Genomic DNA, 27984 nt, shown 5'->3' on the forward strand with positions numbered 1-27984 from the left:
GTGGTGCCACACAATATTTCTATGAGCTCCATGTAAGGGCGGTGAACTCTGATATTGTTATGATTAGAATAACTACAGGATTCAAGTTAGTGAAGTCATTTACTAGCCTCTCTAGTGGGGCACCTGGTTAATACTAGTGTCAAATCAGGAGCAGAAAAGCTGTTAGTAGGAGATTGCCATCAGAAGGAGGTAGGTTTTCTTTTGCCAAGAGGACAGTAAGCCAGTGTTCCACAGAACGTGCATCTACCAGACATTAGAGCAAACAAATATAACTCAGTGAAATAACCCATTGTGTTTAAAACGTGCATACCTTCAACTGCATGGGGCTGACTTGGCTAAAATTTCTCCTGCTTTTTTAAACAACTGTCAATTTAAAATGTAACAGTGTATTTTTCTGGAAGCAATTTCTCCCTGCAGTGGAATTGTTTACTTTGAGATCTGAATTTTTTGAGCTGAACAAAGGCACAAAGGACAGCTGGGTGATTTTTATCGGGAGTTGGAGGCATGCCCTTCGTGCCATTGAATGCCCTCCCTTTCAACCTTAAGTAGCAAAGAGAAAACTCCAATAGACTTTATGGGAACTTCTCCCAAAAATAATAGGCTTGATTCTCATCTCACTTAGGCCCTGCTCAGAAGAACGGGAGCCTACATTGTTTTGGTACCAATCTCCACTGTGCTCAGTGAAATTATTCCTGATTTGCACTGGAGAGGGGAATTTTGGAATGGAGTGTGGAAGACTACTAAGAGGAAAGGGCTCTTTAGTCTAGCAGACAAAGGCATAATAAGATCAAGTGGCTGGAAGCTTAAGCTAGATACATTCAGGCTAGAGATAAGACAAAGCACAACTTTTTTAACAATGTGGGTAACTGCCCATTGGAACCAAGATCTGTGGTGGATTCTCCATCACTGGAAGTCTTTACATCAAGATTGGATGTCTTTCTAAAAGATATATTCAAGCTCAGACACAAAATGCAGGCTCAGTGGAGAAATTACTGGGTGAAATTTTATGGCTGGTGTTATGCAGAAGGTCAGTCTAGATGGTCATAGTGGTCTGTTCCGGCCTTAAAAATCTATGAATGAATCTATGGATCAGGGCCAACATTGCTAATTATAATTGGGATAATCCCACCCACCCTTGTGAATTATGCACGCTGGTGTGCATATGTGTGTGTGTGTGTTTATGGGGTGGGGAGGGGTTAGCTCTTTGCAGAATGTGGGCATTTGTATGACCATCAAACGGTTAGTATGCTGGCTCACTTGATCCACAGAAAAACATGTGAATAACATCTTATTAAAAAAATCAAAGTTTAAGTCATATCACAGGATTTTTTAATACTGTTCAAAAAGTACCTGACTCTACATAAACATCAACTATAACATGATGTAGACAACCGAGAAACAATCAAATGTATTTTTAAATGCTAAAATAAATTACATTTATACAGGTAGACCGCAAAACCCAAAGCTGATAAAAATGTTAAATTTTATGAAAAATCTTTTTCAGTTCACATCAAAATAATTTTACATTCTCTATTGTTTTAATAGTATAAGCAGCAACATAAGAAAGGGACAAACACTCACAGAAGGTTTAAAACCAGATTTTCATAATAAGTTATTAACAAATAAAAATAATAATAATAATTACAAGCACTTGTAGCCCACACAAATCTTTTAGAATTGGCACCATCTCTCTAAAACATCTATATTCTATATAGAGGTCAAATTACAAATATCACCAGCAGCTGCCATTGAATCCTATCAGTACATATAATATACATAGTATATTTATTCCCATTTGGCAGATCAGAGTGACTCAGCTGTTTATTATTTAGAGTTTGCACTGTCGTTGCTCAGACAAGAGAAAACCAGCCACGTATGCCAAGTCATCAAGGAGATGAATTTCTTACTTACCTTTATGTTTCACTGATCTGTATTATTTAGTTATTTATTCTTTTCACAGTATAAAATTGTAAATGGCAACTACAGAGATTTCAACAGCTTACGTGTAATGATAAGCTGTAGCAAAAAAGTGACCTTGGGTAGTTCAGTCAAAGTTCCAACATGTGTCGTACATACTGGGAGTGTAGCATATGACTCTTGGGGAAACGTTTTAATTCTCTTTCTGGGAATCAGGAAACAACAGTAAAGCCATGACTTATGGATAAATCATTTCCTACTTATGGATAAATTATCCGCACAACCCTTGACATTTCCAACCACAATTTTATTTGTCTATAGGGATACCTGCTAGGTAAATGGTAAAGCAAATCCATGGGGAAGGTTCTAGCCACTGAACTAAAAGAGTTCTCTTAAGAATTAATCTAATCAACTATTTATGGTGTATGGATCAAGCAAAATCTTAAGAAATCTCTTTCCTCCTACCATCCCCTGATGGAATAAACAGTCAATGTCTACACTTCACTGTCCATGGCTAGACTCAGATCTCATTTACACTGATGTAAACCTGGAGTAAGACCTCAGTGGATTTCCACTGGTGTCTGTTGAGATAATGATCTAGCCATAATTACTCATCGCAAACACAGTAATCTGACTTCTCTCAGAAACTGGCATTTGCGATAAATCTTCCCCTATTTTCTCTCTTTCTGTCTGGTGGGGTCTGGCTGTAGTAATGAGCATAAAGATAATTTTCTCTGAGGCATCAACATTTGCACCTATGTTCTCTATCTAGTCTCTTTTGCTCTCTAGGTAAAGGTTCACAAATGTTTTCATGTGAACCACATGGTAATCCAGAGATTGTCTCATGGATCACCTTTCCTCCTAATCACACTCACATAGACGACCTCCCCTCCCATTTGTGATCACAAACATTCCTGTACCAACCATAGCAATTGCGTATCTGCCCAAGTAAGTTAAGGAAAGTATTTAAGATATTTTTAGCTATCACTTAATGCTGTTTCACAGCAGGAAGTCAGAAGAAGGAGCCAGCACCATGTGATTAGCCAGGTCTTCAGAAGCCATGAGCAAGTGCTCTATGGACCATGATCTAGGAACCTCTGGTCTAAGATATCTATAGGAGGCCAATCGCCAAGTATCTTAGATATTTTTAGGTGAGAAATAGGAGGGGATACATCTCCAAAGTCATACAATAAACAGCTAATTTTCAAATACAGTTCTGCCTCATTTTTTCTAGCACTTTACACAAATGCTTGTAACTGGGCTGCTGTAGTTGCTCACTTTATTTCAGAAGCATGGCTTCCAGAGAGGGCTCAGACCTGCACTCTCCCAGGGCTGGCCTTCAGAACAAGTGTGGGGTTTTGGGGGTGTCTTCACTGTCAAGAATGTTAGTGTTTTCCCTGCAGTGTAAACAATTTCCTTTCCAGCAGCAGAACTGGAAGGTAACCCATCATCTACTTGCACATTGTTTATTCATACTGTGAGGTCTTCCAGGTGGGAACCTTGTCTTCACATCTCCCTGTAAAGAATCTAGTACACTAGTGGTGCAAGGAAAATAATTATTAGAACCTCCAATTTCTCTCCCTTCCTCCACCAAATCCTCTGGACTCTTGCTTGGGACCCTGCAGTTCCATAAAGCTGCCTCTGACTCTTCCAATGCTTAAGTCCTTTGTGTTGCTCCTCATTATTCCCACAAAACTTCTCCTATCTCTATAAAATTCAAGTAAATCCAAGGACCAGCCTGCCCAACAAAATGTGTTCTGCCATCCCATGCCTAGTACTAATAACAAGCTATTCTTCATTGCTGATTAGATATCAAAGTCTTGGAAGTCAAACAGAGAAGAAAAGTACTATCTCAACAGGGCCAGTCTTGAATTCCTTGAGCATGCAGAACTTCCTCTACAGCAAACAGGAGTACAAGGAAAGTGAATCCTTAGTGACAAAAGCAAAGAGTGTTTAAAAGATGGCTAGTATAATGTTAGGGTCCTAATCAACCAACAGATGGAAGTGGTAGCCAACCATTAAACTGAGGGATGAATGCATTATTGGCAATATAAAAAAGATGAACAAACTCTGAACAGCAACAGTGGCCAGTTAGACTGAATGATTCTTCAGAATTATGACCTAGGAGCTGTGTAACAGTGAATGCATTATTTATATTGTATCATGATTTGATAGCCTTCCCCTCTTACTCCTTCTTTTTTCTTAAAGAAGATTGATTAACAACACATTTTAAGGGACCACTTGTACAATCCTCACTCAGGCTGGTAATCACTTACTCATGCAAGCAATCCCATTGAGGGATAATTGTGTAAGTACCTGCCAGCATGAGAAAGGAGGCTACACAACTGACACATTTGTTTAAGGAGTGGCGGGGTATGGGGAGGGAAAAAAGTGAGAAGAGGGGAGGGGAAAGGAGGGAGGGGCACTTAATATATAATATAATAATACAGTCCCTTTGAAAACCACCCACCTAAACTATCCACGAATGAAAGCAGCTCTGTGTTAAAGGAAAACATATACAGTACCTTGCAAATTTTCCATGTACAATATTTCAGATAGTTTCATAGAGGTTTAGAGTCCCTACTAAGAACATATATATTGTGTTCCTGATTTGAAATGCCCATTTTTCCAGATGGACCAAGAAAAGTTAAAAGGTCTGTGTCTCATAAGACACAGGCAGTTAATTAAATAAAGAATTACTATTCCTTGAGCAAAATGTACTGGATCAGGTTTAGGGGAGGGTGTTATTTTATAGTTGTATCATTCAGATATTTTGTTAAAAAAATTAATTGAATGGAGAATTGGGATGTATGGTATAAAATCATGGCAGAGCTAACTTAACAATAGAATAGTAATACTCTTTGCTGAAATGAACAAATGTGCTTTCACTTTTTAATCATATGAAATTTTTCTGTTTTAAAATGCCTGAAAAAAAAACAATTTGATTGAAAAGTATTTGCAGAGCTGCAAAGAAATAAGATTAGTGAGTTTAAAAAATAATACACGGCAGCCTTATTCCGAGGCTCCCTTCCATAAGGCTATCTTCTATATATAAGGCTGCATCAACTTTACTTTGAATTACAGTAAATCACCCACCGCTTCATACTATCCTTATTTATAAGAAAAAAAACCACAAAATTTTGGCACCTGAGGATAGCTGTGTCATTGGGGGAGGGAAGGGAGAAAGCAAATTATACTGGGCATTGTTTACACATAGCTATCAAAAATTATGTTGCTTCTATTCAAATTTTAAATCTCTTCCTGCATGTATTTAAAAATGCCATGACAGCATGAAGTGTACTAAACTGTACTAGTAAATATTTTGATACAGGAAAAAAAATGTCAATAATTCCCTCGCCTCTTCTATGAGCTGCTAAGAAACAAAGAAAGACTCTGTTAGTTTGTATTTCATTAGGTCCCCCTTGTTTGAACATATACTCTGTATTGCTTTGAAAATCTTCTTTTGTCACAGTTCATAGCTGCAATGCATCTGCAGTTAACTAGAGTTAAAATCGTTGCTTATTGAAGAGTAGCTAAACCACCTCTAAGCCACAGGGGTTTTTTCATAAATGAATTATGATCATGACAATCCTTCCATTGATAGTATTCCTTCATTATAATCCAGACTGCTTTCTCAGTATTCTACCTTTATAAAAACTGAGAAAACCCATAGAGTGTTTACCTGTTCCTTAAAAGCAAAGGATATGGGAGCCTGTATAAGCATGGTATTTTAACTGGCAATATTACCATAAGAATGACCATAAAAATGTGTTAATTTCACAAGGGAATGCAGCTATGCTATAGCTCAATAATACTGCTAGAAACAGAATATTCTCCTCAACACTTGTCCTGATAAGGGAATTACAAAACAGTACTCCAGAAAATATTTTTTTGCTACTCCATCATTGGCTGGCAACGTGGTGAAAGAGTCAGGAAATCATCCTCACATTTTGTTGCTATGAAGGTGTATCCAATGTGAATAAATTGAACTTTTAATACTTATAGAAGAGAATTTCATAAACAAATCTGTAGGTTGAGAAGTCACTTGTAAAGCCCTCCATATTGCAGTCACACATTGCAAAGCCGCAGTTTATTGTTATCTACACGTAGCATATCACCAGCATGATACGCTTCAGCAAGAGTTTGGTCGTTATGAAGCATACGTTACTGCTTTTTGAGATCTTCCTAGAAAAAAAAAAGAGCCTGACACATTGGTGCCAGGTTTTGAGTCTGTTAGAAAATGTACATTCAATGTTTGGTCTTCTATTCTTGATAATAGATCAAGGTTCACTTCTGGGTAAGGAATCGGAGTAAATAAAGAAAACATTGTACAGTCGCTTACAGTCTACTTTTTTCATATATTGTACACACAGTTCATTGTTAGACTAAAGCAAAGCACTTGGTATGTAACTGATTTAACAGACTCCTTATAAGCCCTCAAAAATAGATGCAGTGTTTCTTAAAAGCCCATGTTTTGTAAGGCCACGAAAATCTGCTCAAAGTTTTGTTTCTTTAACACAGCATAATTAATCCGATGTTTCCATTTATCGAATAATTCTCTATTGCCCCCTCCGTTCTTTACATGATGACCCAATGCCTATCACTGTATCTGTGTAAACACTGGAGATCTTGAAGGCTTGGCTGTCCCCGCTCTATCTGCTTGTAGCTGTCGAGATCCAATGGTGTCTTGAACTACATTCACAATGAAGAAGAACTTTGAGAGTAATCTCTTATGATAAGCTTGTCATACTTCGGGGAGGATGGGATACAAAGCGCTGATTCTGACACTGGAGAGCCGGGAGATGTGCTCCCAGAATCAATGGAGTCTCTAAAAGGTGAGGGAGGAGTTAAAGCCACCAACTCCTCAAGATCTTGCTTCACCGCTGGTGCCTCCGAAGTACCTTCTTTGATGCTGCCACATGAAGGTTTCCTAGCAGACTGCGATGCACCATTGACTTCAATGGCAGGGAGCGGCTGGATCTCTGCAAAAGTGGTCATTGTTGTAGGAAGCTGGATCTCTCTTGGGATCAGGTAGGAAGAGCAGAGAGGAGTGGCCACCATTGCCCCCGGTGTGGCTGTTGAAAGCATCATAGAGTTCAGCTCGCTGATGTTGGCTGTGAAGCGTGTGACCACACTGCTGATTTGCTCCATCAGAGAGCCTTGGGAGGAACTGCTTCGCTGGGTACGTTCTGTCTGGGATATGGGGACATCATCATCTGTTCGGCTAATGGAGGCAGTCCTGTGGCTCACCGTGCTGATAGGCGAGGGGGTCTGTGGCTGGAACTGAGCTGGGTATTGCTCCTCTGCTTCTGAGACATCATAAAGCATTTTGGCACTGGTCTCTGGAAATGTGGCACTGCTGCTGTGTCGGCTACTATCTGTGCTCTTCGAAAAGGGCTTGATCACGGCGGTTTGATTAGGGTTCTCCTTTTTGTTGATGTGGACTGAGAGCCTTTGCCAGAGGTGTGCTCCCCTGCTGCGGCTCTTCTCATTCTGGGCCCATGTGACCGATTTTCCATTAGAGCTGCGAATGAAAATGAGAGAAGATGCTGGCTTACATTTAGCTTTTAATTGTAATGACTCACTTTAACTAGCTCGTTAAATCACGAACAGGGACAGCTGACATTCTGGCACGTATACGTCAGACGCGTTGTAAAGCTGATGGTAAAAACAATATATTCTGCTACGAAAAAGAACAAGCACTGATGCATGCACCAGTTAAGCAGAGGTTACAAGTGGCAACCTGCTACGAGGATGCTCATCTTGCAATGATTACAATAACTTGGTGAATTAACTTCCCACAACAAATAAATTCTCATTACTTCTTTCGTATTAGGGGTACAAAGTGACTCTTCAGTGTATTAATCTCAGGTAATCCCAGGCTAGGAAAACAAGATCATACTGCTTGGCAAGTTAGGGCAGCCACAATCTGGCCTGGTCAAGTGAAATTTGATTATATACTGCTTTCTGGAGAAGCTGCTGACTTGTATTTAAAAATCCCAGTGGCATTACCTGTCCAGCTTGTCTGAGCAGAGGCTGAAAATAACAACTGGTCTCTTGCCTTGTAAACATCACTGAAGAACAGGAGAAATGAAGTTGTGCCAGCCTGGCCCTGATACTTGTCTTATAGACATTTGTGTAATAATAGTGTGGCAATTTTCCCTTACAGCTCACCTCGGTCTCAGAACAAAACTCACAAATGGATCATGATGCATCCGCTCTGGAGACATCAAAGCAGTGACATTAGCAGGAGACTGAGACTGGTGGGCAGTTTTCATTTTCAGGCTTGGGTCAGGTATGTCACTCAGTTAATGCACCCAGGATTTTTAATTGCAGGTCAGCTCAGAGCAGGAGATTGTCCTTGAGGGAAGTAAGTGACCCACAAACTGTACAAGGGCCATTTTTCTGGCCCAATGGCAGGATGAGTTTTCAGACAGTGAGAACAGTGGCAACATCTTGCTTTCCCCTCCTCCAAAACTGATCTCCTTTCAGGCCCTCATCATAGAGACATCTCCCCTTACTGTTTGCTCAGAGCCTCCCCAGCACCAGTACATCCCCCTATAAGAGTGAGCAGGTTCCAGATCTCTCTCACACACAGTACGCAACTGCTCCTTTCACCTCTTCCCCCCTCTGTCAGATTGGCCATGGGCGTGTGCCTGGGCATGCCCATAAAACTCCCATACATTCACCTGTGGCTCTTAGGATTAAAAAAAGACCATGAGCAGTGGTAATATTTCTCCAGAAAAACAGAATGTGACTAAGAAATGATGTCCACAATAAAAACATAGGTCCATACATACAAAATTACATACAGGCATGATTTATATACAAAATAACGGATTTTTTAACAAGTTATTTTGGCTTCCAAAATATTTGCAACAACCATTAATAGTTTTGGAAAGACAAGCAAATTTGAGATCCTGGTTGTGCTAGAACAAATTATCTTAAACAAGGTGTATTAAAGCTGGAAGTGACTACACTTCAACTTTTTAGTTTGTTATGAAATAGTTTGCAGTACTAGAACAATGGGAATTTTGTATAGAGCTTCATAGGGTGCTTGCAGTTTGCAGGGAGTTGCTATTGATTCACTGTCTCTTCCAGGGATCTAAAAACCTCCCAGGGAGTGTGAACAAAAGAACTCCTTCTGGTCGATTCATATCTATGGTTACGATATATGGAGATACAGTCGATCATGTAACATGACACACTGTGACACCTTTTTTTTTTTTTTTTTTTTTACAAACAAACTCTAACAGATGAACACAACCTAAACCTCTAGGGTATTAGCTGTTTGGAAGCAAATTAAGGCTAGGCTGTCCGATAACCTGTGTGGGTGCATAACTGCATAAGGGGGAATTATACTCCATTTCCACTCCTGCAAGCCCTCTTTGCACTCCTACACAGCTCACTGGACATCAGGCCTGCACAAGGAAGTGGATGCTGTGCACCTACAGGTCCCCAGTTCCTAGCAAGCGGGTGGGGAGTGAGTGGAGCTTTGGTTCTCTCCTCCACCACCCTCCGCACGCAAGCCAGAAGAGCTGTGCTTCCATGGGGCGGGGGCAGGAGGCTAGTAATGTGCGACTAGAATAGATCAGCAGCAAATCACTAGCCCCTTGAAGGAAGGAGGGAACAGGGAAGGACTCATGTTTACCTAATGTATTGTTCCATCCCTCTGCTGCGCCAGGGATGACACACCAATGTGCGGCCCCTTAAACAGGGCAAGAAGAAACAGCCCATTCTTATCCTTAGCTTTGATCCATTCTACTCTTCACTGTTCTGTCATTCTGATTCATAACTAGCGCCTGCTCCTTTAAGCCAAAGGGCCTGACATGATTCCTATTCACTAACAGCCAGATGCCGGACCAGCCCTATGTGGTTGTGAAGGGACATAAAGAGAAAGCAATAGGAGTAATATCCCCCCCCCCCCACATCTACCTGCATGGCCTCTTGGGTTACTGTACTTGTACCAGGTGCAAGTAGACTTCTTGAGCCCTGCACCTCTGTGACCAGTTAGTAGAGAAGCAGACAGTCTTGAATGAGAGGGGTGGGGGTGGGAGTGAAGAGCTGAGCCAGCATGAGGAGGAGAGAAACTGGGAGAAGTAATTTTCACCTGGGAGAGCCTCAGCAGTAAATTAACTCTTTCATGGAGCAGCTGTGACTCCCTTGTGTTCCAATTCCTTCTGTGGGCCAGCCTGATGGATGCAGCTGTGCACTGCCCCTCACACAGCATTAGAGGTAAGGGCTCAACCTAGCTGCATCTGTGGCTAAAAAAAGGAACATTGGCTACTTATGGAATTTTCCTCAGGAATGACTGAATGGGTTGGCCCTTAACTATTTCAAGTCCCTTGTTATAACCAGCTGAATTTAGCATGCACCAAGTGAATAGCAATGTATCCATTAAAAAAAAAAGCCCAGACATGAAAAGTCAACAACAGTACATTCAGCAATAATTAGAACATTAATTTCAGGCATCCAGCTTCTCTGTTATATCCTGCTGCTCCTAATTCCTATTCTATCACCTAATGCAGTGTTAATAATGTCATAAGAAGAACTGATCTTGCTAATCTCTCTGTAAAAGTAATTTGATCTTATCTTTTGAGGGCTGTGTGATGTTTGGTAGGGCTGCACCTTGGATTGGGGAGTGGAGGGGAAGGATTGATTAAAGTATCACCTTTTCAATTCCTACTCCAACTACATAGTGCCAAGTTAACTAAATCACACCACAAAGTGCATGCTTTATAGAGAAATAAATAGATAAACACGGACAACATAGACCATGATGTCTGCTAATGGAATATCACAAACAGTTGTTTATATTTATTGGGCTGGACTATGCCATGTTCTGTTGAGTGATGGGAACCTTTTGGTCAGTGATATTCTGGATCAGGGATTCTTCTTACCAAGAAACTTTGCTTCCTCTCAGTTTCTCTCATGGGGACAGTATATTTACTCTTTTCAGCTTCCAAATGAATGCCAAAATGTCTTGTGGAGTACAGAATATATATTAATATGCTACTCTGTCGTGCAAATCTTTTGGTTATGCTGTTCTTCGCTGGATGGGTCATTGATTATAATCCAGGGATGCAAACTTCAAGACAGTGCCAAACATACAACACACAATACAAATTGGGCCCCCCCCTTTTTTTTTTCAAAGAAAGGTCTTTAGTGGTGAAACATTTTTGTGTTTTTTATTTCTTTTTTACAAGGTGGCTAACTTCAGTTTTATGTACTGGAAGATCTCCTCAAAACCTGTCACCTAAAAAATTTTATTCTCAGCCAGTTTGGCTTACAGTGACCTAACATGTACAAGAAATTTAAGGCTTTAAATGCGGCCTTTGAAGTCCCTAACATTCACATCTTCCCTCTACAAGTGTCCACATATTCTGGTAGAACAATAGCTTGTGTACATTCCTTATTCTCTTCCACTCTTTATTTTCTAATCTTCTAACTGGGCTTTCAATATTTTTTAATTTATGAATAGTAAACCAATGTCTTCAAGAAAGGAAAAAAAAAACAGAAATGAAGCCAACACAAATGAATGTTTTCCCCTCTACCTTTTCTCTTTACTAATTTAGCAAATATTATTTTGCCCTTTGTTTTTGTTGATGTAACCAAAATTCTGCATTGTTTTGCTCCTTGTGTTTCTAGATATCTAAAAGAATGTGTAATGCTCTTTAGTCAGATGCCATTATAGAATTAGCAAAGGAAGCATGAAGGCAGTGACTGTGCTTTGCGGAGGGGATAAACGAGAAGGAAACATACTGAAAGTCACATAAACTGGAAACTCTCTATTAACTTTATAGCAAGATTGTCATTCCCATGGATTACTTGAGCTTGATATAAATAATTTGGTGAAATGCTCTTAGTTGTACTATGTGAATATACTGTCTTCCTCTCTTATTAACAGTGGGTAATATATTGTACACCAGTGCAAGCTGAAAATAAGTCATTTATTTTCTTACTAACATCTGTTGGCTACAGTATGTAACTATACATAAAACCCATGGAATTCCATGTTTATGAGACAACCTAAAACAGAGAGCTACACATTTAAAACTATACATTTCTTGAAAGCAGAATAAAATGAAACTATATTTTTAAATGCTGCCTAAAACTGTACAGACCAGATTCAGTCCCCAGTTACACCGTTGAAAATCCGAAATTATGTTGCCGATTTCAGTGGTGTTATTCTGGATTTCTTATCCAAGTCTTGACAAAGTCGTGGTCTGCACACAAACTTTCATGGAAATGAAAAGGTCTCAGTTAAAACTGATTTAGCTATTTTAGTGCAAGTGTAGGTGTGGGTGGTCTTGTTTCTGGAGAAAACTCAATTAGCTAAGGTTGGCACCTAAACTGACTTTAGCCATTTCTATTCCTAGCCTACTGTGCCCACATACAGACTTGAACAGAAATAATCATATTGTTTTATGCAACTAATGTAGTTAGGGCATTGTCTTACTCTATCTGTTTAATCAGAGGCCCCTCCACCCTTCTGCCAAGAAGGATTCTTCAAATGCAAAGAAAACTGATAACAAGCATCCCTTCTCAGAGTTCTCTGCCGCCACCTTTTTGAAGACCTCTCTAAATAATCATTCTCTCTGAAAAAGTGCTGAATAATATTAGCTACTTTATCTAGTAATTGACTTTCCCTGACTGGAGCTTTGTGTGTGTGTCCTGGCACTGGTCACTTGGGCAACTGGCAATTTCAGGTTGATAGAAATTTTTTTGAAATGGCCCAAGTTCCTTTATCCTTCGAAGACTGCAAACCATCCAACTTCTTGCACAATGCAACAAACACTTGGGTGAACTAAGTGGCTTATAAGGACAGCCTCAGTGAGCCTATAAAGAATGTACAGTTTCTCGAGAATGTCATCTCAACCTTTCTGTCCACTTGATCGCTTAGAAAACGGCACTGCCAGCAATATCCATTTCCCTCAACTTGGTGGACAACCAAAGGAAGCCTGGCCATTTGCACTGTAAAGCTGATGCTTCTATATTCCTTTGGAGTTTCGGTGTGGATGGCTTTGGTGGGTTGCTATCTATAAGCTTTACTCTTGATCTGAATTACTCTATTATACAGGGTTGGGCAGAAATGTGCCCTGGATCCTGCTTTATATTTCTCTGAATCAGACTCAAGGAGTCCCTCTTCTCTAAGGCAAAGGTCTTCCCAACAAAGTGTGGAAGTCCAGGGGAAGAAGAGATGAGGAAATTCTTTTTTTTCCCCTCCTTAGATTGAATGAAGCGTTGGAATGCTCGGGATCACTTTTGAAGGAAGACCCACACAAGTCGTACAGTGGGAGTAAGCAGGTAAGCCCTTTCACTGCTCATTTGATATGCCTCTTTTAAGGCTCCCTTTACTTTTTTTAGCGAGGCTCAAACCACACTTTTGAGCAGGGTTCCCTGAAGTGTAGGGATCAGGCCTGCTTGTGTGTGTTACAGCCATATTCAAAACAGTACCTCTGAGGAGGGAGAGGTCATGGGGCACAGGAAAGAGGAGGAGCACCTCTGACGTCCTCTACTGGCATTACTCACCTGCCCTCCTTAATCGTGTGTGCTCGTTGGCAGGTGGATGAGCCTGGTTTTACTGCTGGTGATCTTACTTTGCGTCAGCTGAGCTGCTGTTGGGATCAGTCTTGGACTGAGTGCATTTTGTCTCAGTGCCAGGCCTCCTGTTCTCTTCAGCTGCTGCTGCCTGCTGAGTGCTGCTTTGAGGAGGCGGTTCTGTAGAGTCCCCCTCATCAAATTCCAACAGCCTGTGGGACCTGCGAGCTGAAGACACAGGCTGGGCCTGAAGCTGAGGGGAAAAGAGAGCCCCTGTACCTGGAACCTGGGTGGTCCCCTGCCACAGCTGCAATTTGCAGCTGCCCACCCACTGAGCTTCCCCAGCTGCGGAGAAGGAGAGAGCAGTAATTGGGGGAGTAGCAGAAGAGGAAGAGGAAAGCAACGGAAGGAAAATAGGATGGAAGAACAATGTGTTTCACGGCTGAAGTAGTGGAGAGGTCTGAATGGAGCAATCTATCCACCTCCGCAAAGGCAGACATTTCTGGCAAGATACTAGTGGGCAGGACTCCTGGGCTCAACCTGATTGACAGCTCCAGCTGCCTCTGAACAATCAGCAGGAGAGCAGTGGTGGCAAGTGTAAAGACACATCCTATCTAGGCTGGTTAGCATTTTAATGACCAGCTTTATTAAACACAGCAAATAAAGTGAATAAATAGGCATGTCATTATTTCCCCCAGTGGCACTGTAATTCCACTGTGCATAAGTAGCTCACTAGTGACGTATCCATCAAGCCACACAGCTTAAAAGACTCCTATGCTGTGTGCTTTGTAGAGATAAGAGGTAACCAAACAAATCAGACTGGAAATAAACACTGAATCACACAGAGCAAGCATCCATTTTGTCCTAGCCTGTGTTCCTGGGGGAGCTGTGCACCCATTGCACTTTGACTGCAGATCTGTCACGTGATGGCAAAGAATAAAATGGCAAAGAATAAAAAAGAGTTGCTTTCCTCTAACACTGAACAAGGAACTTTGTTCATATTATTCCTCAAGACCCAGGGACCTCGTGGAAGAGACACCATAGCAGAGATACCCTGGGTCTGGTATCTATACACTAATTCACCAAAGAGCACCGTGTAAGGTCTCTGTTGTAAGCCTGGGTCACACTGGTCGTCATAATCATTGCAACATGTATTTACAGATAACATGTAAGGAGTTATGTATCTATATGGGAAAAATATATTCTCAAGGCCAACAACTTGGGGCTAGAAACAGGCAAGAGATGTTTATCTATCTTTCTGGCTACATGTAAATTGAGTATCGTATGGTTCACAATAGGTGCCGATATACCATCTGAGCAAAATGCTAAGGAAGGGATTGTGAAATTTTTACAGAGGGGGAAGTTACAGAAAGAAATAAACCAGCAGGAGGAAGCCCTGTTTACAAGACAATGGATCACTGGAACTATACCTAAGACTGCAAAGGGACATCCAATTATCCTTCACTGAGGAGACGAACTGCCAGCCTGTTCTGTCTTATGAAAGAAGGGTCACAGCCTGCCTGGTTGAAAACCACGGTAAAAACTTTGGGTCAGCTAAACTTCATTAGCCCAGGGAAATATCTGGTTAGTTCCGTTTAGGCTCCAGAAAGTACATTATGATTTTATTTTATATGTAACTATTTGTTACCATTATTTCTACTTGCTTCTTCTCAAGTCTCTATTCTTGTTAAATAAACCTCTTCTTGTATGTACTGTAACAGCTCTTAGATAAATGAAGTTGAGCGGAGTAGTGATACTGAGGTGTAACTGATAGGTGGGTGTGTAGCGGATCTGTGAATTCTGAGAGTGTGCAGAGGAACAGGACCTGGCTGTTCCGGAGGGATGGTTGGAGAGGACCTATCACTGACCTGAACAGAGAATGCAGGGCCTGTGGAGGCCTGGAAGGCAGTGCTTCTGTTGCCAAAGGCTGGTGGAGTTGGGGAACCAACCACAGCAGCCACAGATAAGGTTCCCTCACCCTCAGGGCAGGTGGTAGTAAGATGCCTCACAATGCTGGGTACCCCCAGGAAGTGTCAGACTCTTTAGTATGCTGGCAAGCTTGTACAATCTTCTGCACACTTCTAGGGTCCCTCCTATAAGAACTGGTGGCTGAGATTTTTATATCTGCCTGGAGGATTTGGACACCCAGTTCCTGCTAATTTTAATGGAAACTGGGTATCCAAATAACTTAACAGATTTGAAAATCTCAGCCAACATTGACAGAGCAATTTTCATTCCAAAGGAACCCAAAGCAAATTATAAATAGATATACAAACCACAGAGGCAAATCACAGCAGCTGTTTTAACAATACATAGCTGTTTAGGACAGGAAGTGAAGTATATGGTATCTAACTGAAACTACTGGGTGATTTCTAGTAGGACTAATATAATTACCCAAGCTGGAAATTGGTCAGGACCCCAGAGTTAACATTTTTCTTCACTTACAGAGGCCACCCTGAGGCTGCTCATTAACACAAGTGGTCAGGACCTGTGTTTTATTTTCTGTCTGAAATATGGCACTTGCAGCATCACAATGCTCTATCACCTCGAGTCAGTATGATTCAGAGAGAGAAGAGTTCCACCTATCGAACCATCAGCTCCACTTCCTACAGTAGCTAGGTATTCTTTACAGTTCTTCATCCCTGCTTAGCTGAGGCCTGATAAAAAGCCCATGGAAATTGGTGGCCGTCTCTCCTTTGATTTTAATGGGCCTTACATTACACCACTTATAATATCTTTTGGAGTAAAAGTGGAGAAAGTCCATTTCATCTCTCTACAATGAGAATCACACACACACACACACACACATCATGCAGAACAGGGAGAAAGATTTAGCACTATCTGGATTTTGTTTTTAGTCTCTAGACTCGTCTTGAATTTTTCCAGTCTGATTATTTCCAGTCTGCACAGAGTATCTAGCATGGAAGTAATTTAGGGTGTATGGCTTGACTGATATATTATTGCAGAGACATTTATGTCATCATTGGAAAAATCACTTGTGAATTATTAATCAGCTTCTTATTTGTTTCATTTAATTAAGACAGTAATTTAAATTCTAAATCATAGCAATGCTACCGAGACGCCTACTTTTTGACAGCCTCATAAAACATTCCATTTCATAGCTGATGTTTATGTGATGTAGGTGAAAGATGCTTGTATGTGATTCAGAACAGATTAACTCCCCTTACATATAGCGTAACTTGCATACAGTAACACAAAAATAATAACTGCTAACATTCTAACATTTATATAGCGCTTTCCATCTTGAAGAAGCCCAACCCCTACTATAGGATGCCAATATAAGGATAATTCATCCACCTCAGAATTGTACCCACATCTAGTTTGGAATACGGTAGCAATACTGCACAAGAATTTTTAGAAGTGAATAATGTGTAATTGAAACGACGTGTGTAATGTGTAATTTAAACCCAAAAGACATAACTATAATTTGGTCAGTACCCCCTACAGTCGTGAAAAAAAAATCTGATGGGGTATTTTAATCATCCAAAAATAATCAAAGCCTTGTTGCTATGTTTCCTCAAGACTTCAAGCATCCCTGTGCCTCTAAATATGGGTTTGATACTTACTGGAAAGGAAGAACATCACCTACACTGCTTTCTGCAGCACCTACGGTTTCTTTGGAAGTCTCCCATCCTATTCAGTTCCAGCTCTAGTTAGCTTCTGGGAGCTGACAGAACCACAGCTTGGGCTACTATGGCTGGAGACAACAAAACACCGCCATAAAATACAAATCTAATATCTGTTAAACAACAAATATTCTTAACTGTTTGAGTAGGTCTTATGAATGACAGTCTTGCTATAGAAGTATTACACTGATAAAGTTTCCAGTCTTTCTGACTATTAGGGCATCATCTTTCACAGGAACCTCTTTCTCATCTCTACTTGGCTCAGATGGATTATACTCTGGAATGCACATAGATTCTTCACTGTGAAGATATAAAATATAGGGAGAGTTTATATATATATAGTTTATATATAGTTTTATACATGTAATTTATATATATATATATATATATGTGTAAAGTATTTGTAAAAAGGGGAACTAAACTATGTACAATGAAATACAACTGTTTTACATTTACATGCACTTGTTTCCTCTTCAGTTCTCTCTTATTCAGTGACTCTAACTGGAAAAAACAAATCTAATTGCAGGAAATGGAAGTTAAAAATACCCCCAAAGAACAGAGTGCAGAACACAGACAGGTTGACAAACAAACAGCAGGTGTAGATAAATTTTGAACAACCACATGTGAATGAATGGTGCTGACGTTATTTAAGCAGCCAGGATCCCCAGAGCGTGCATTGTTATAATCACATGCCTTGTGCGCTTGAGTGAGCGTTGTTAAGCACAAGGGGAACATCATGCTGTGTGCATCTTGGAATGCCTTCCTGCAATTACAGGATGGTTCTCTGGTACAAAAATCAGTAAAGCCAAAGGTACATTTTGTTCACCCCTTTGGTTATGTATTATGTTAAAGTTACATTTCTAAGTTGTTTATAAAGGGTTAAATACATCTTTTAAGAAGTGGTAAATCAAATTGTTATAGACTGCAATAGAATCTAACAGGTCAATACGTTGCTTATTATCATGGCTTATAATCATCTATAATCATCTTCTACCGATATGCTTATAACCATGTATGACACATGTCACTCGCCTGTAACACACTGATCATATTAATCATATGTTAATAGAGGTGGTCGGAAAATGGAATTTCCATCCCATGGGAAATTCCAACATTTCAGTATTTGCTTTTGTCCCAACTTGGGATGAAAATTAAAAATCTTGAAACATTTTGATTGGGAAATATAGGGGAAAAAATCATTGAAACGTTTCATTTCACTAATGTCAAAACATTATAATATCTTATAAAATATTACTCGCAGTGAATATACTTATAATATTAAACATATTATAGAAATATAATAGTAAAATTTAATATAAAAGTCAAAATGAAATGTACTGAAATGCGAAAACCTAAATGAAGCAAAATAGTCTGAATTAAACAAAACAAGAACATTGAAATGAAACTAAACAACTAAGTCATGCTCCATTTTGATTTTGAATAATTGTGAAGCTTTTCCGTCAAAAAATTTGTTGTCATCAATACATTCCCATGAAACATTTCAATTCTGACAGTAAACTGTTCCATCGATTTTTTCCCAACTAGCTCTCTTCATTAATCCTTTAGAAGCTATTTATTAAGGTAACCCCTTATATAAAGTATGACCCACATTTAGATAGAACTCAGAATTTGCTTACTTGATAGCTAGACTCTGTATTACCATTGCTTATTGTTACCTTCTAATGGGCTGGCCAGGGGTCAAAAGTTTCTCTTGACAAGAGCCCCATATTATGACAACATCATGAATGACAAGTGGTTCCGATTACCGAAATGAGCATGGTGCATTTTTTCAGCTCAAACATAACATGTAAACCAGGGGTGGCCAAGCTTTTTTCTTTTGGACATACTATATGGGATGCACAGTCATTACAGATAGAGGATCTGGGCCAGCACTGTCCCAGAGGTGCTCCTCTTGCTCACAGACATATCACACGGCCCCCAGGCCACTCCACTGTATGCTTACCTGCTCATTGTAGCTCTCCCACCATTTCCCATACTCCCTTTTGGGGTGAAACACTCTATTTCCGACTTGTGCTGGGCCAGCCTCCTGCCTTTGTACCTAACAAATCATGACAACAACAGGAGCAAACAGAAAGAAGTGATTTGTGTGCTCGGCTGCCACCCTGTGCTACAGCTGCTGTGCAGAGTGCCACGCGCGGGAAGCCTGCTATTGCAACGGTGGCTATTGCACCAGCCTGCCGGAGGGGTGCTGGAGAAGCTGCATAAGGCCCCCAGGCCCGTGCTCAACACAAGCAGCAGTGCACAGGAGGTGAGCTCAAGCGCTTTCTTTGCTCTAGCAGGAGCGGAGTTATTCTGCAGAGTTAAAACCAAACCAGCCTTTTCTCTCTAGTGTTTCGCTTGTACCAGGTCAATCAGATGCACAGACCGAATGGAAGATTAAGGGAAAGAGAATTTGAAATTAAAGAGCAAAGAGAAGTTAACTAGTTGCTCCTGGGTCACAAAGGACAAGGCCTGAGTTCTCATTCCTAGCTTAATATCCCTCCCTAAACCACTGAGCTCTGCATCTCTGCAGCATCTAACTCATTCTCTCCATTTGTGAAGCCTGAACACTGACCCCTGTTTGGATACACCTTGAGCACAATTTAACACTATGAGTGAATGTCCATAGCCCACACCTGGGTGAGCAAGTGGTACTCAAGGGTCTAATTCATTCCTATGCAGGAGACTAGTGCAAGGCCTGTTCACCACTTACGTCCTCAAAACAGAATTACAGTGGGACTTAATGCAAAGGTCTTATGCTGGCTCTCTGCACAGTGGTGAATTTCACCCTAGTTGCTCAAGTTCTAGTTGTATGGGTTCAAGTAGCTATTTAAATGCCTGAATTTGGGATTTGGAAAACCTACAGAGATACTCATACTGAAAATTGGGTCCCCTCTCTTTAAATAGTTGTTTGTGATATTCCACTGTCAGATGCCATGGTCTGCATCACTCATGTTTAGCAAAATTCTTTAAAGCAAGTCTGTTTGGTTTGATGCTAGTTAGTTAACATGCTCGTTAACATGACATTATCACTAACATAACCAGATAGCTAATTTGTGGACAATTTATTAACCGGAGGGAAAGTAGAAAAGACTAATCCAAAGCCAGCAACGCAGTAAGACAGCAACAATCTGAGGGCAAGCAAAAAGGGAGCAGTACTTTGACTGACAGTTACAGTGAATGCTGGGTAGGGAAACCATGCCATAGTGAGTGGCAAAGGAAGGAATTAATATAGATCAGCCAAAAAGTTAGTGTAGCAGTGAGCTGGAGACTGCCATGTGGGATGTTCTCAGTGTAGCAAAATCTTGTGTTATTTAAAGGTTCTAACAAGTGAGGCACCATCCTAAAGGAAGAAGCAACAATGCTGTAAAAAACTGCTACCAAAGACTCCAAAGTAACCCATTGTGCTGTATGTGCAGTGCTCCCAATTATGAATGAAGACCATGCAGGATACATACATCTGAATTGCAAGTTGATTCCTACAGTGGAGGAAAAAGTGGAGGGGCTTGATCAGCGGATGAAATCACTGAAAGATATAAAAGGGCGTCAAACTGGATCACACAGGTACTTCCAGCTGCACAGGAACCTTAACTCAAAGAGAACAACAAGAAAGAAAAAGAAAGAAAGAAAGAAAGAAAGAAAGAAAGAAAGAAAGAAAGAAAGAAAGAAAGAAAGAAAGAAAGAAAGAAAGAAAGTCTGAACCACACAGAAGAGAGAGGAGCAAATAAGAGGAGGAGGAATGTGACATCACGGAGGAAAGAGAATAGGAAAAGCAGGAGAGAAATACAGACACATTTAACCTTGGTATCCAAAATAGATACTCTGCTCTCCACAAGGCAGAAGGAAGCAAAGCAGAAGGTAGCAGAGATGATTCTATAGAGAAGAAAAAGAGCAACCCAGGGAGGTTAGAGGTCGAACTACTGACTATGAGCTGAATGGTGAAAAGTAGCCACCAGAAGAAAAGAGATAAGTAATCCTGATTGGTGATGTCATAGTGAGAAACCTAGGCTGGGACACTTGTAGCCCAGATAAAGAAAACAGGATAATTTTCTGTCCCCCAGGTCCCATTATAAATGTGATAATCAGGATGCTGGATCTTGGAAAGTCTGCTGGGGGATCCCAATGATTATAGTCTTTTTGAGACCCAATGACACCTGTGAAAGGAGACTTGATATGATCAAGGGTTGCTTCAAAGACCTGAAAGAAGGGATCTGCTCCATGGTTGCTTATGCAACACTAATTTTTGCCAGTGTATTCATGTCATTATGAACCCCCTGAACCGATCTCTCCCTAACCTACTCCCTAAAGTCCTCTTCATGTTACAGTGGAGGAAAAGCATCAAAGAGCACATAAAGGCTGTGAGTCTCTCTGCTTGGCCTCTGTAGAGCCTGCATGCTTCCTTGCATGGAGCTTCTGTAGGATATAGGGTTTTCTGTGCCAATGGAGGGCAGGGAATGTGGGGCCTGATTTTGCCTCAGTGTTGTCTTTATTTGGAAATACTATAAAAAGATTTTGTTTTTCTTCCTAGCTGTTAAATGCAAAGGTTTTTTTAAAAAATATTAAATCTGAAAGCAAAGCACAAAACAAAAACCCCTTCAAATATATTTTTTCAGTTACCATTAACAAGTTCTATGCAAAAATTATTTTGCACTTTAAATACAATCATATGGAGTGAGGCCAAGCCAAGTTTAACTTAACTACTTGTGTACAAGATGATTTCTTCTTTTTTATGCAAGCACCTGAACTATAGAACATCACGATGACTCTCTTCAGCAAAAAGGGTAGGAGAGATTTGCTCCTGTGCAGAGGGCCAGTACAAGAGCCATGTACCACTTAAGCTATATTTTGTGGACATAAATGGGGCATATAGGTTTTCTGCTGGTTTTCTGCACAAGGGTGAGCTGCATCCAGCGGTAGATGTGTTTTATACACAATGAAATGCACCATACAATTCTATCAATAGTAGGAAATTTCAAAAGTAATCCATCGTGCAGATCATTTCTGCACTCGCTCCATTTACAAAATTCCCATTGACCCTAGAGAGGGAATTTAGAGGTGATCTGTACTTTATATGGGTGATCAGCAGAGTATTATGGAGAGAAGAGTTTGCTTGCAGGCTGAAAGAAAATATGACAATATAGTGTGAGCTGTTGCTGTGTGTGCTACATCATGATAGTAGATAGAAAACCCTAAGTAGGATGTTCAGGTGTAAGAAAACAATGGCCTAATTCTGCAGTCCTCTCTCAGATAAAACTCCCATTGAAGACTAGCAATAATTGAAGCATTGGGAAGCCAAGAGGAATCTAGGAATTGCCATCATGGATCAGACCAGTGGTCTATGTAGTTCTGGCACTGAGAATGGCCAAGTGCAGGACACATTTTCTGGCCTTGCTTTGTCTAATATAAACACATAGCAACAGGCATATTTATAAATAATACTACTATTAATAATACCCTACCACAAGACTCTCCTTAGCACACGTTTCACCTTTTGGGGAGAGAAGGAGAGAACAACACGTGCCAGACATGTGGTCACATTGCTGAATGCGCTACTGGAAGGCACTCAGATATTATGGTTATGAGCACAGTATAAAAACCTATATAGAATAGAACAGAATAGAAGTACCAATTACTAAGAGGAAGGTGCAAGAAACTTTGCAGTAGGCAGTTATCGGGTAACCTGCCCGCAGGAAAAGTTTCCTCCTGGCCCCCAGTAATTAGAGGTTGAATTATGCCATCAAGCATGAAGGTTTCTATTCCTTCCAAAATTAAAAAAAGATTAATATAATGACTTAGGATATTCTTGGTCTCCCTACAAATATCTAATACATCTGTGAATTTTGCTAAGCTCTTGGCTTTATTAATATCTTGATGCAATGAGTTAAACGGGTTAACTGAGAATTATGTAAAACACTATCTCCTTTTGTCAGTTTTGAATTTGCTACCTCTACATTTCATTGGCTCTCTCTTTCTTGTGTATTATGAGAAAGGGTAAATAGAAGATCTTGATCTACTTTTCTGTAATATTCATTAGTTTTTTTCTTATGCTCTCTAAAAAGAGTAGAACCAATCTCTGATCATGTCAGAGTGTTTCCCTGTCTCAAAATCCTTCTCATCATCAGTCTCTGAATTCCATTGCCTGAATAAGGATTAAATGGGACTGCAAAATTTAGCCCATTGTTCATGCACCACAAAGCAAGGATAATTTGCTGGGGTAGGATATTAGAGAACTGATATAAATCTCTCTCCACTTGCATTTTAAATGGCTCCTCCACTACCATGCAGGTATTTTATTGTTATTATTTATTGAATGCCAACAGTGTGCTTGGCTCTGATTAATCATAGAGAAACACAGCCTCTCTGATCAACAACGTTTTTCCTTCTCAAGGCAGCAGTAATATCCTCATAAAACTGAAGCCTGGAGGGATGGAAAAGGTGCCATTTCAACAGGAAAAATGAAAAAAACGGAGTCAAATCTGACCATTATTTCTAGGAATGGGCAAAATGGTTAAAAATATGCCTTTTTTCACAAACGGCCTTGCAGTAGACCATTCCTAGAACGGAACCCAAACCAAGGCTTTCTGAAACTCCCTGGAATGCTTGATAAATCTGTATTTGAAGTTTAAAAATAAAATTTCACCCACATCTTCATTTCATGATAGGTTGAAGTGTATGATACTAAAATGCAGCAAGAACACTGGTTCTCATGACAGTTCCAGGTACGTTTTGCAGACTCCCAAGATCTGAACATTTTGAATAAGCCTCTGAACTAGACCCTAACTCCACACTAGGGTAAATCACATACCTTTGTGCCCAAATGTTTGCGAAGTGTCTAGGCTGAGATTGACAGTCGTGTTGGTGAATTTGAGCTGACTGGCAATCAGCTAACTCATGTTTAAACAGGGCCATAAACTCTAGTCTAGACAAATGCTTAAATATTCTTAGCATGTGGCAGTAGGGCATTCTAGTTATGGGGGAAATGATGTAACCTCTGAGCTCAGTTGGTACAATTACAATCTGGTTGTAAACAGTTTGGAGAAAGCTCCTCTCATGAATTTGTTTCCTTCTAGGATTATGACTACATTTTTGCTGTGCACAGGAGTCGGGACTATGTTGGGGAAGCATGTGAATATGTCGATTGCTCCCTGGCTCACTGGCCAAGCTCCTTCATGCCCCTCCATGACTCTTGTTGCAGAGCAGATTCTCCAGGATTTTTCAGGTTAGCCAGGGCTATGGGTAATCATTGGCAATGTACTTCAGGTTTTCTGGTATCCATATGAAAAGAAGGCAAAATTTGGCTTTTAGAATCAGAGCTAATATGGCCTGAAAAGACTGCTTGTGTCCTTCAGGTGCTGATTCAGCAAAGCATTTATGCACATACTTAAGTCCCACTGACTTCAATGAAACAAAATTACTACTTAGGTGCTTTTGCTGAACCTGACCTTCAGTTTGTTCTCCGTACATTTTCAGGATTAATGATTTCCTCATTCCAGTTTTCTCTGCATATGGAGTATATTTCTTATCAAACTATAAGCATGTTATGTTTAAATCCCTAAACTCCCAGTGTCATGTAAGAAAGAGCCAAAGTAGTCTATAATGTTAATAATCCATGGATTTAAAGTCCATAATTAGGCATTGATGAAATGCTGTCATTTTGTTGCCAGAGTTGCTTTTAATGGTGCTTTTTAATCTATTTGTGCTTGGAATTTACCTAGAAACTTGGGTAAAACCAAGCCTTCCACCTTCCCAGACAGTGATACATTTTAACAGTGTCAGCTCATACACACATAATATTTTTCAATACTATCTGGCCCTGACACTCGGAAATGATGAAGATTCTACATTTCACAGCAACAGGATAAGCTCTGCCCTTCACTCTAGATAAAAGAAACAAACATTGCGTGCATGGAGAGTTCTGAATAGTTTTAAACTGGTAAAGATAGAACTCTGGAGAATGTTTAATATATTCACTTGATCTGCTACACTGAGCTACAAAACACACTAGAGTTCTTGAAATTCAGTACTGCAATAATTTGTATACCCTGATGGCATGTCTCCGTACTGTACCATCGTGAAGTGATTGGCTTAAAATGGTCTCACTCCCTTATATTATAATAGTTTTGCAATGCCTAAAATAAGTTATATACTGTTGAACACTTCAGGGTTGAGTTTTTTTAACAGAATACAAGCACAATTGCTTAGTGGCACAATTTCGACAAACAGAATTACTTTAAAGCCAAGTTTATAATTTATTTTTTTCCATGTAGGGTGTAATCTTTTTCTTTATAGTCAATTATAATTAAGCAACCATATGTAATTGCAACTGGTGAATTAAAATGACTTTTCTTGATGTAGAGATCTACAAAGGCTCTGAGGATTCCACAGGTAGATGGAAAGAGCAGACTGTCAGTGCAGACTGAATAGTGCTCCCGTTTATCTTCTTCCTCTAGGGGTGCTATTGAAAAGATAGATCTTCAGAAATCCTACCCACAGAATCCCTGTAATAGTAGAACCCTGCTATTTTATACCCTCTAGTCCATGCACAAAGCCAGTATTCTCACCTCACTTCCCCATAAAAATATAACAATGTATGCAGTGTGTGGGGGTCTCATTACTAAGACCTTATTACTTTTAGTAATAAATAAGGAAAAATGAACAGTGCACAATGCTTTATCCTGGCTTTGCGTTAAACATTACAACACACTGGAAATTTTCAAGCTACTTGAGTCTTGTGGTTTGGAATCCCAAAATATTTACAAATGGAAAAATCACCAAAAACAGTTGATCAGCATTCAGTAAATTACTCTGCAAGGAAGATCTTCTCTGATTAACGCTGTTTTAACTCTATCCTATGTTTCTAGCAAGTCAGCTTTCTTTCTTTTTTAATTATTTTCTATACATGTTATTAATCTGCTACTTCTTTATTCAATTTTCAGCCTTCCTAATCTGGTTTCAGGATTCTACAACTGCATGATTTGGATTTTGGAGAAATAAGATTGCCATAATTTCTCAAGCAGGAGAAAAACCACTGCAAAGCAATGTATTCTTTTGGTCAACTTATCTGTGCTGTAAACCAACCTCAACAGCTGGCAACATACCATATGGACCATATCACCTGACGATAAAAGAAATATAACTGTACCCAAACTAAAACTGTAGGAAGAGGGAAGAAGTTTTATGGATGTAAAGCCTGATTTTAAAGGGTAGCCATTTTAATACCAATAACCAGAGATTGTGCTAAACTAGTTTGGAGAAGTTCAGGTACATCAGGCAATAGCTACCTATTGCTGTCAACTTGCATCTATGGCCAGCATTCATGCACAGGTGCCATCTTCATAGGATTACTTGCAACTCAGTAGAATTTGTGGGTTAGTGCAATGATGGAAAATTAGATAAACAGAGGACACTGTTATGAGGCAAAGTAGTATCCAATTTTTTTTAAAGAGTAATACTGCAGGGGCCCACCTTCTTTGTTTCCTCTTTTCCTTCCTGAAGATATAAGGAAGAGACTTTCTTTTACCTGCTAGCACATACACTGTTTCAAAGCTGGCAGGAAATTTGTATATAATTTAATTTCTACAACTCAGCCTATGATGCTCAATGCAAAGTTATGGGGATACCATCTTAATAACAAAAATAATTCCAGAAAGTAAACTCAGTGTATGTAGCCAAACAATTTATATCAATCTATCAACAATGTTTTAATTAAATTTTAAGTTGAGAAAAAATCCCCAAACAACAACTCTAGCATTGCACACAAATTAAAATTCATTGTAAGCAGAGCATTCAAGATGATCGATACATTATACAGATGGAGTGCTTTAGCAGTAATTCATCAAAATAATTTAGACCTAATATCCTTCAGAGAGTTTCCTAAAATGTTCCTCAATTATTTTACAATCCTTGAAGTTTAATTAATCACATTATCACACTTGCCCAGAAAGACACTGGAGTAAATTATCTATGCAGAACTGAATGATTCAAACCATTCAACAACTTCCAGATCTCAATTTTTGTGGTATACGAATTTAGGACAGCTCCAAATGATCTGTTTGGAAAATGAGCAATTAGTAAGTGCAATCAAACCAGTCAAAAAGATGACTGTTTTCTTTGAAGAGTCATACTCTTTTCCTTTTTCTGTCAAAATTGTTCTCTCAGCTGTGTAAACTGACATCTCCATTACAGTTCATTGAGCTAAACAAGTTTATGCCACATATGGATCTAGCCCCTAGTCTTTTTGGGAATGCTGTAGTTCAAAAGGCAACTTCTGCAATCACATATGTGCAATTAGCATTTGCACAATTTAAACTTCTCTTCCACTAAAAATTATCCTTAGCATCTCTTGCATCCTCCTCTCCATTTTCAAGCAGTAATTTTATTGAGCAACTTCCATTATATTTACTACATTGACAGTGACAGTGAAGTCATACTTTGTCTCTGCTAAGATGTGGGGTTGTGATCCATTATAGTTCTTCACTTCTCTTCAACAGTTACAGTTACTCTAAGAGTATTGTCTCTGGACCATCAAGTCATTTCTGCGCTAAGGGATGGGTTTATTTGTATGTCATCTCTTAAGGGCTGGTTTCTCCTAAGTCACAAGGATAGATCCTACAGAAAGGCTTTCTGCTTCTGACCTCTGATCATTAGTAGAAGAAAAGGCAGGCTATGAAAGACGTCTAAAATTCTCTATGTCAGAATACAACTAATTAGAGATGCCATTCGCATCTCACAGATGTTCTAGTAGTTATGGGGGCAAACACCATACGTGGTGAAAATGCAGCCTGAGTTTCATGGAGCCATCAGTCCTGTGACTGATAGAGAGTTGAAGATAAATCTAACCACTAGAAACTGCACATACCTCCTAACAGAGAAACTGCTT

At 39.8% G+C, this 27984-nt stretch overlaps 1 protein-coding gene across 3 annotated transcripts in view; it reads right to left on the bottom strand.

The window, feature by feature from the left end:
- Positions 1-1353: 1353 nt before the first annotated feature.
- The window catches only part of GRM5 (glutamate metabotropic receptor 5), a 322105-nt gene continuing 295474 nt past the window's right edge, over positions 1354-27984 (bottom strand). The window contains exons 9-11 of one of the 3 annotated variants that reach the window (XM_073336753.2): positions 19069-19164; positions 17244-17405; positions 7356-7441 (exon numbers count right to left, since the gene is read on the bottom strand). In XM_073336753.2, coding sequence (XP_073192854.1) covers positions 17276-17405; positions 19069-19164 — 226 coding nt within the window. In that variant the 3' untranslated portion in view covers positions 7356-7441; positions 17244-17275. Of the gene's footprint in view, positions 7442-17243; positions 17406-19068; positions 19165-27984 lie in introns of all 3 variants that reach the window. The other 2 variants (XM_073336740.2, XM_073336744.2) reach the window with 2 other exon arrangements.

The sequence above is a fragment of the Lepidochelys kempii genome, chromosome 1 (assembly GCF_965140285.1).
Source record: "Lepidochelys kempii isolate rLepKem1 chromosome 1, rLepKem1.hap1, whole genome shotgun sequence".
Classification (NCBI taxonomy): domain Eukaryota; kingdom Metazoa; phylum Chordata; order Testudines; family Cheloniidae; genus Lepidochelys; species Lepidochelys kempii.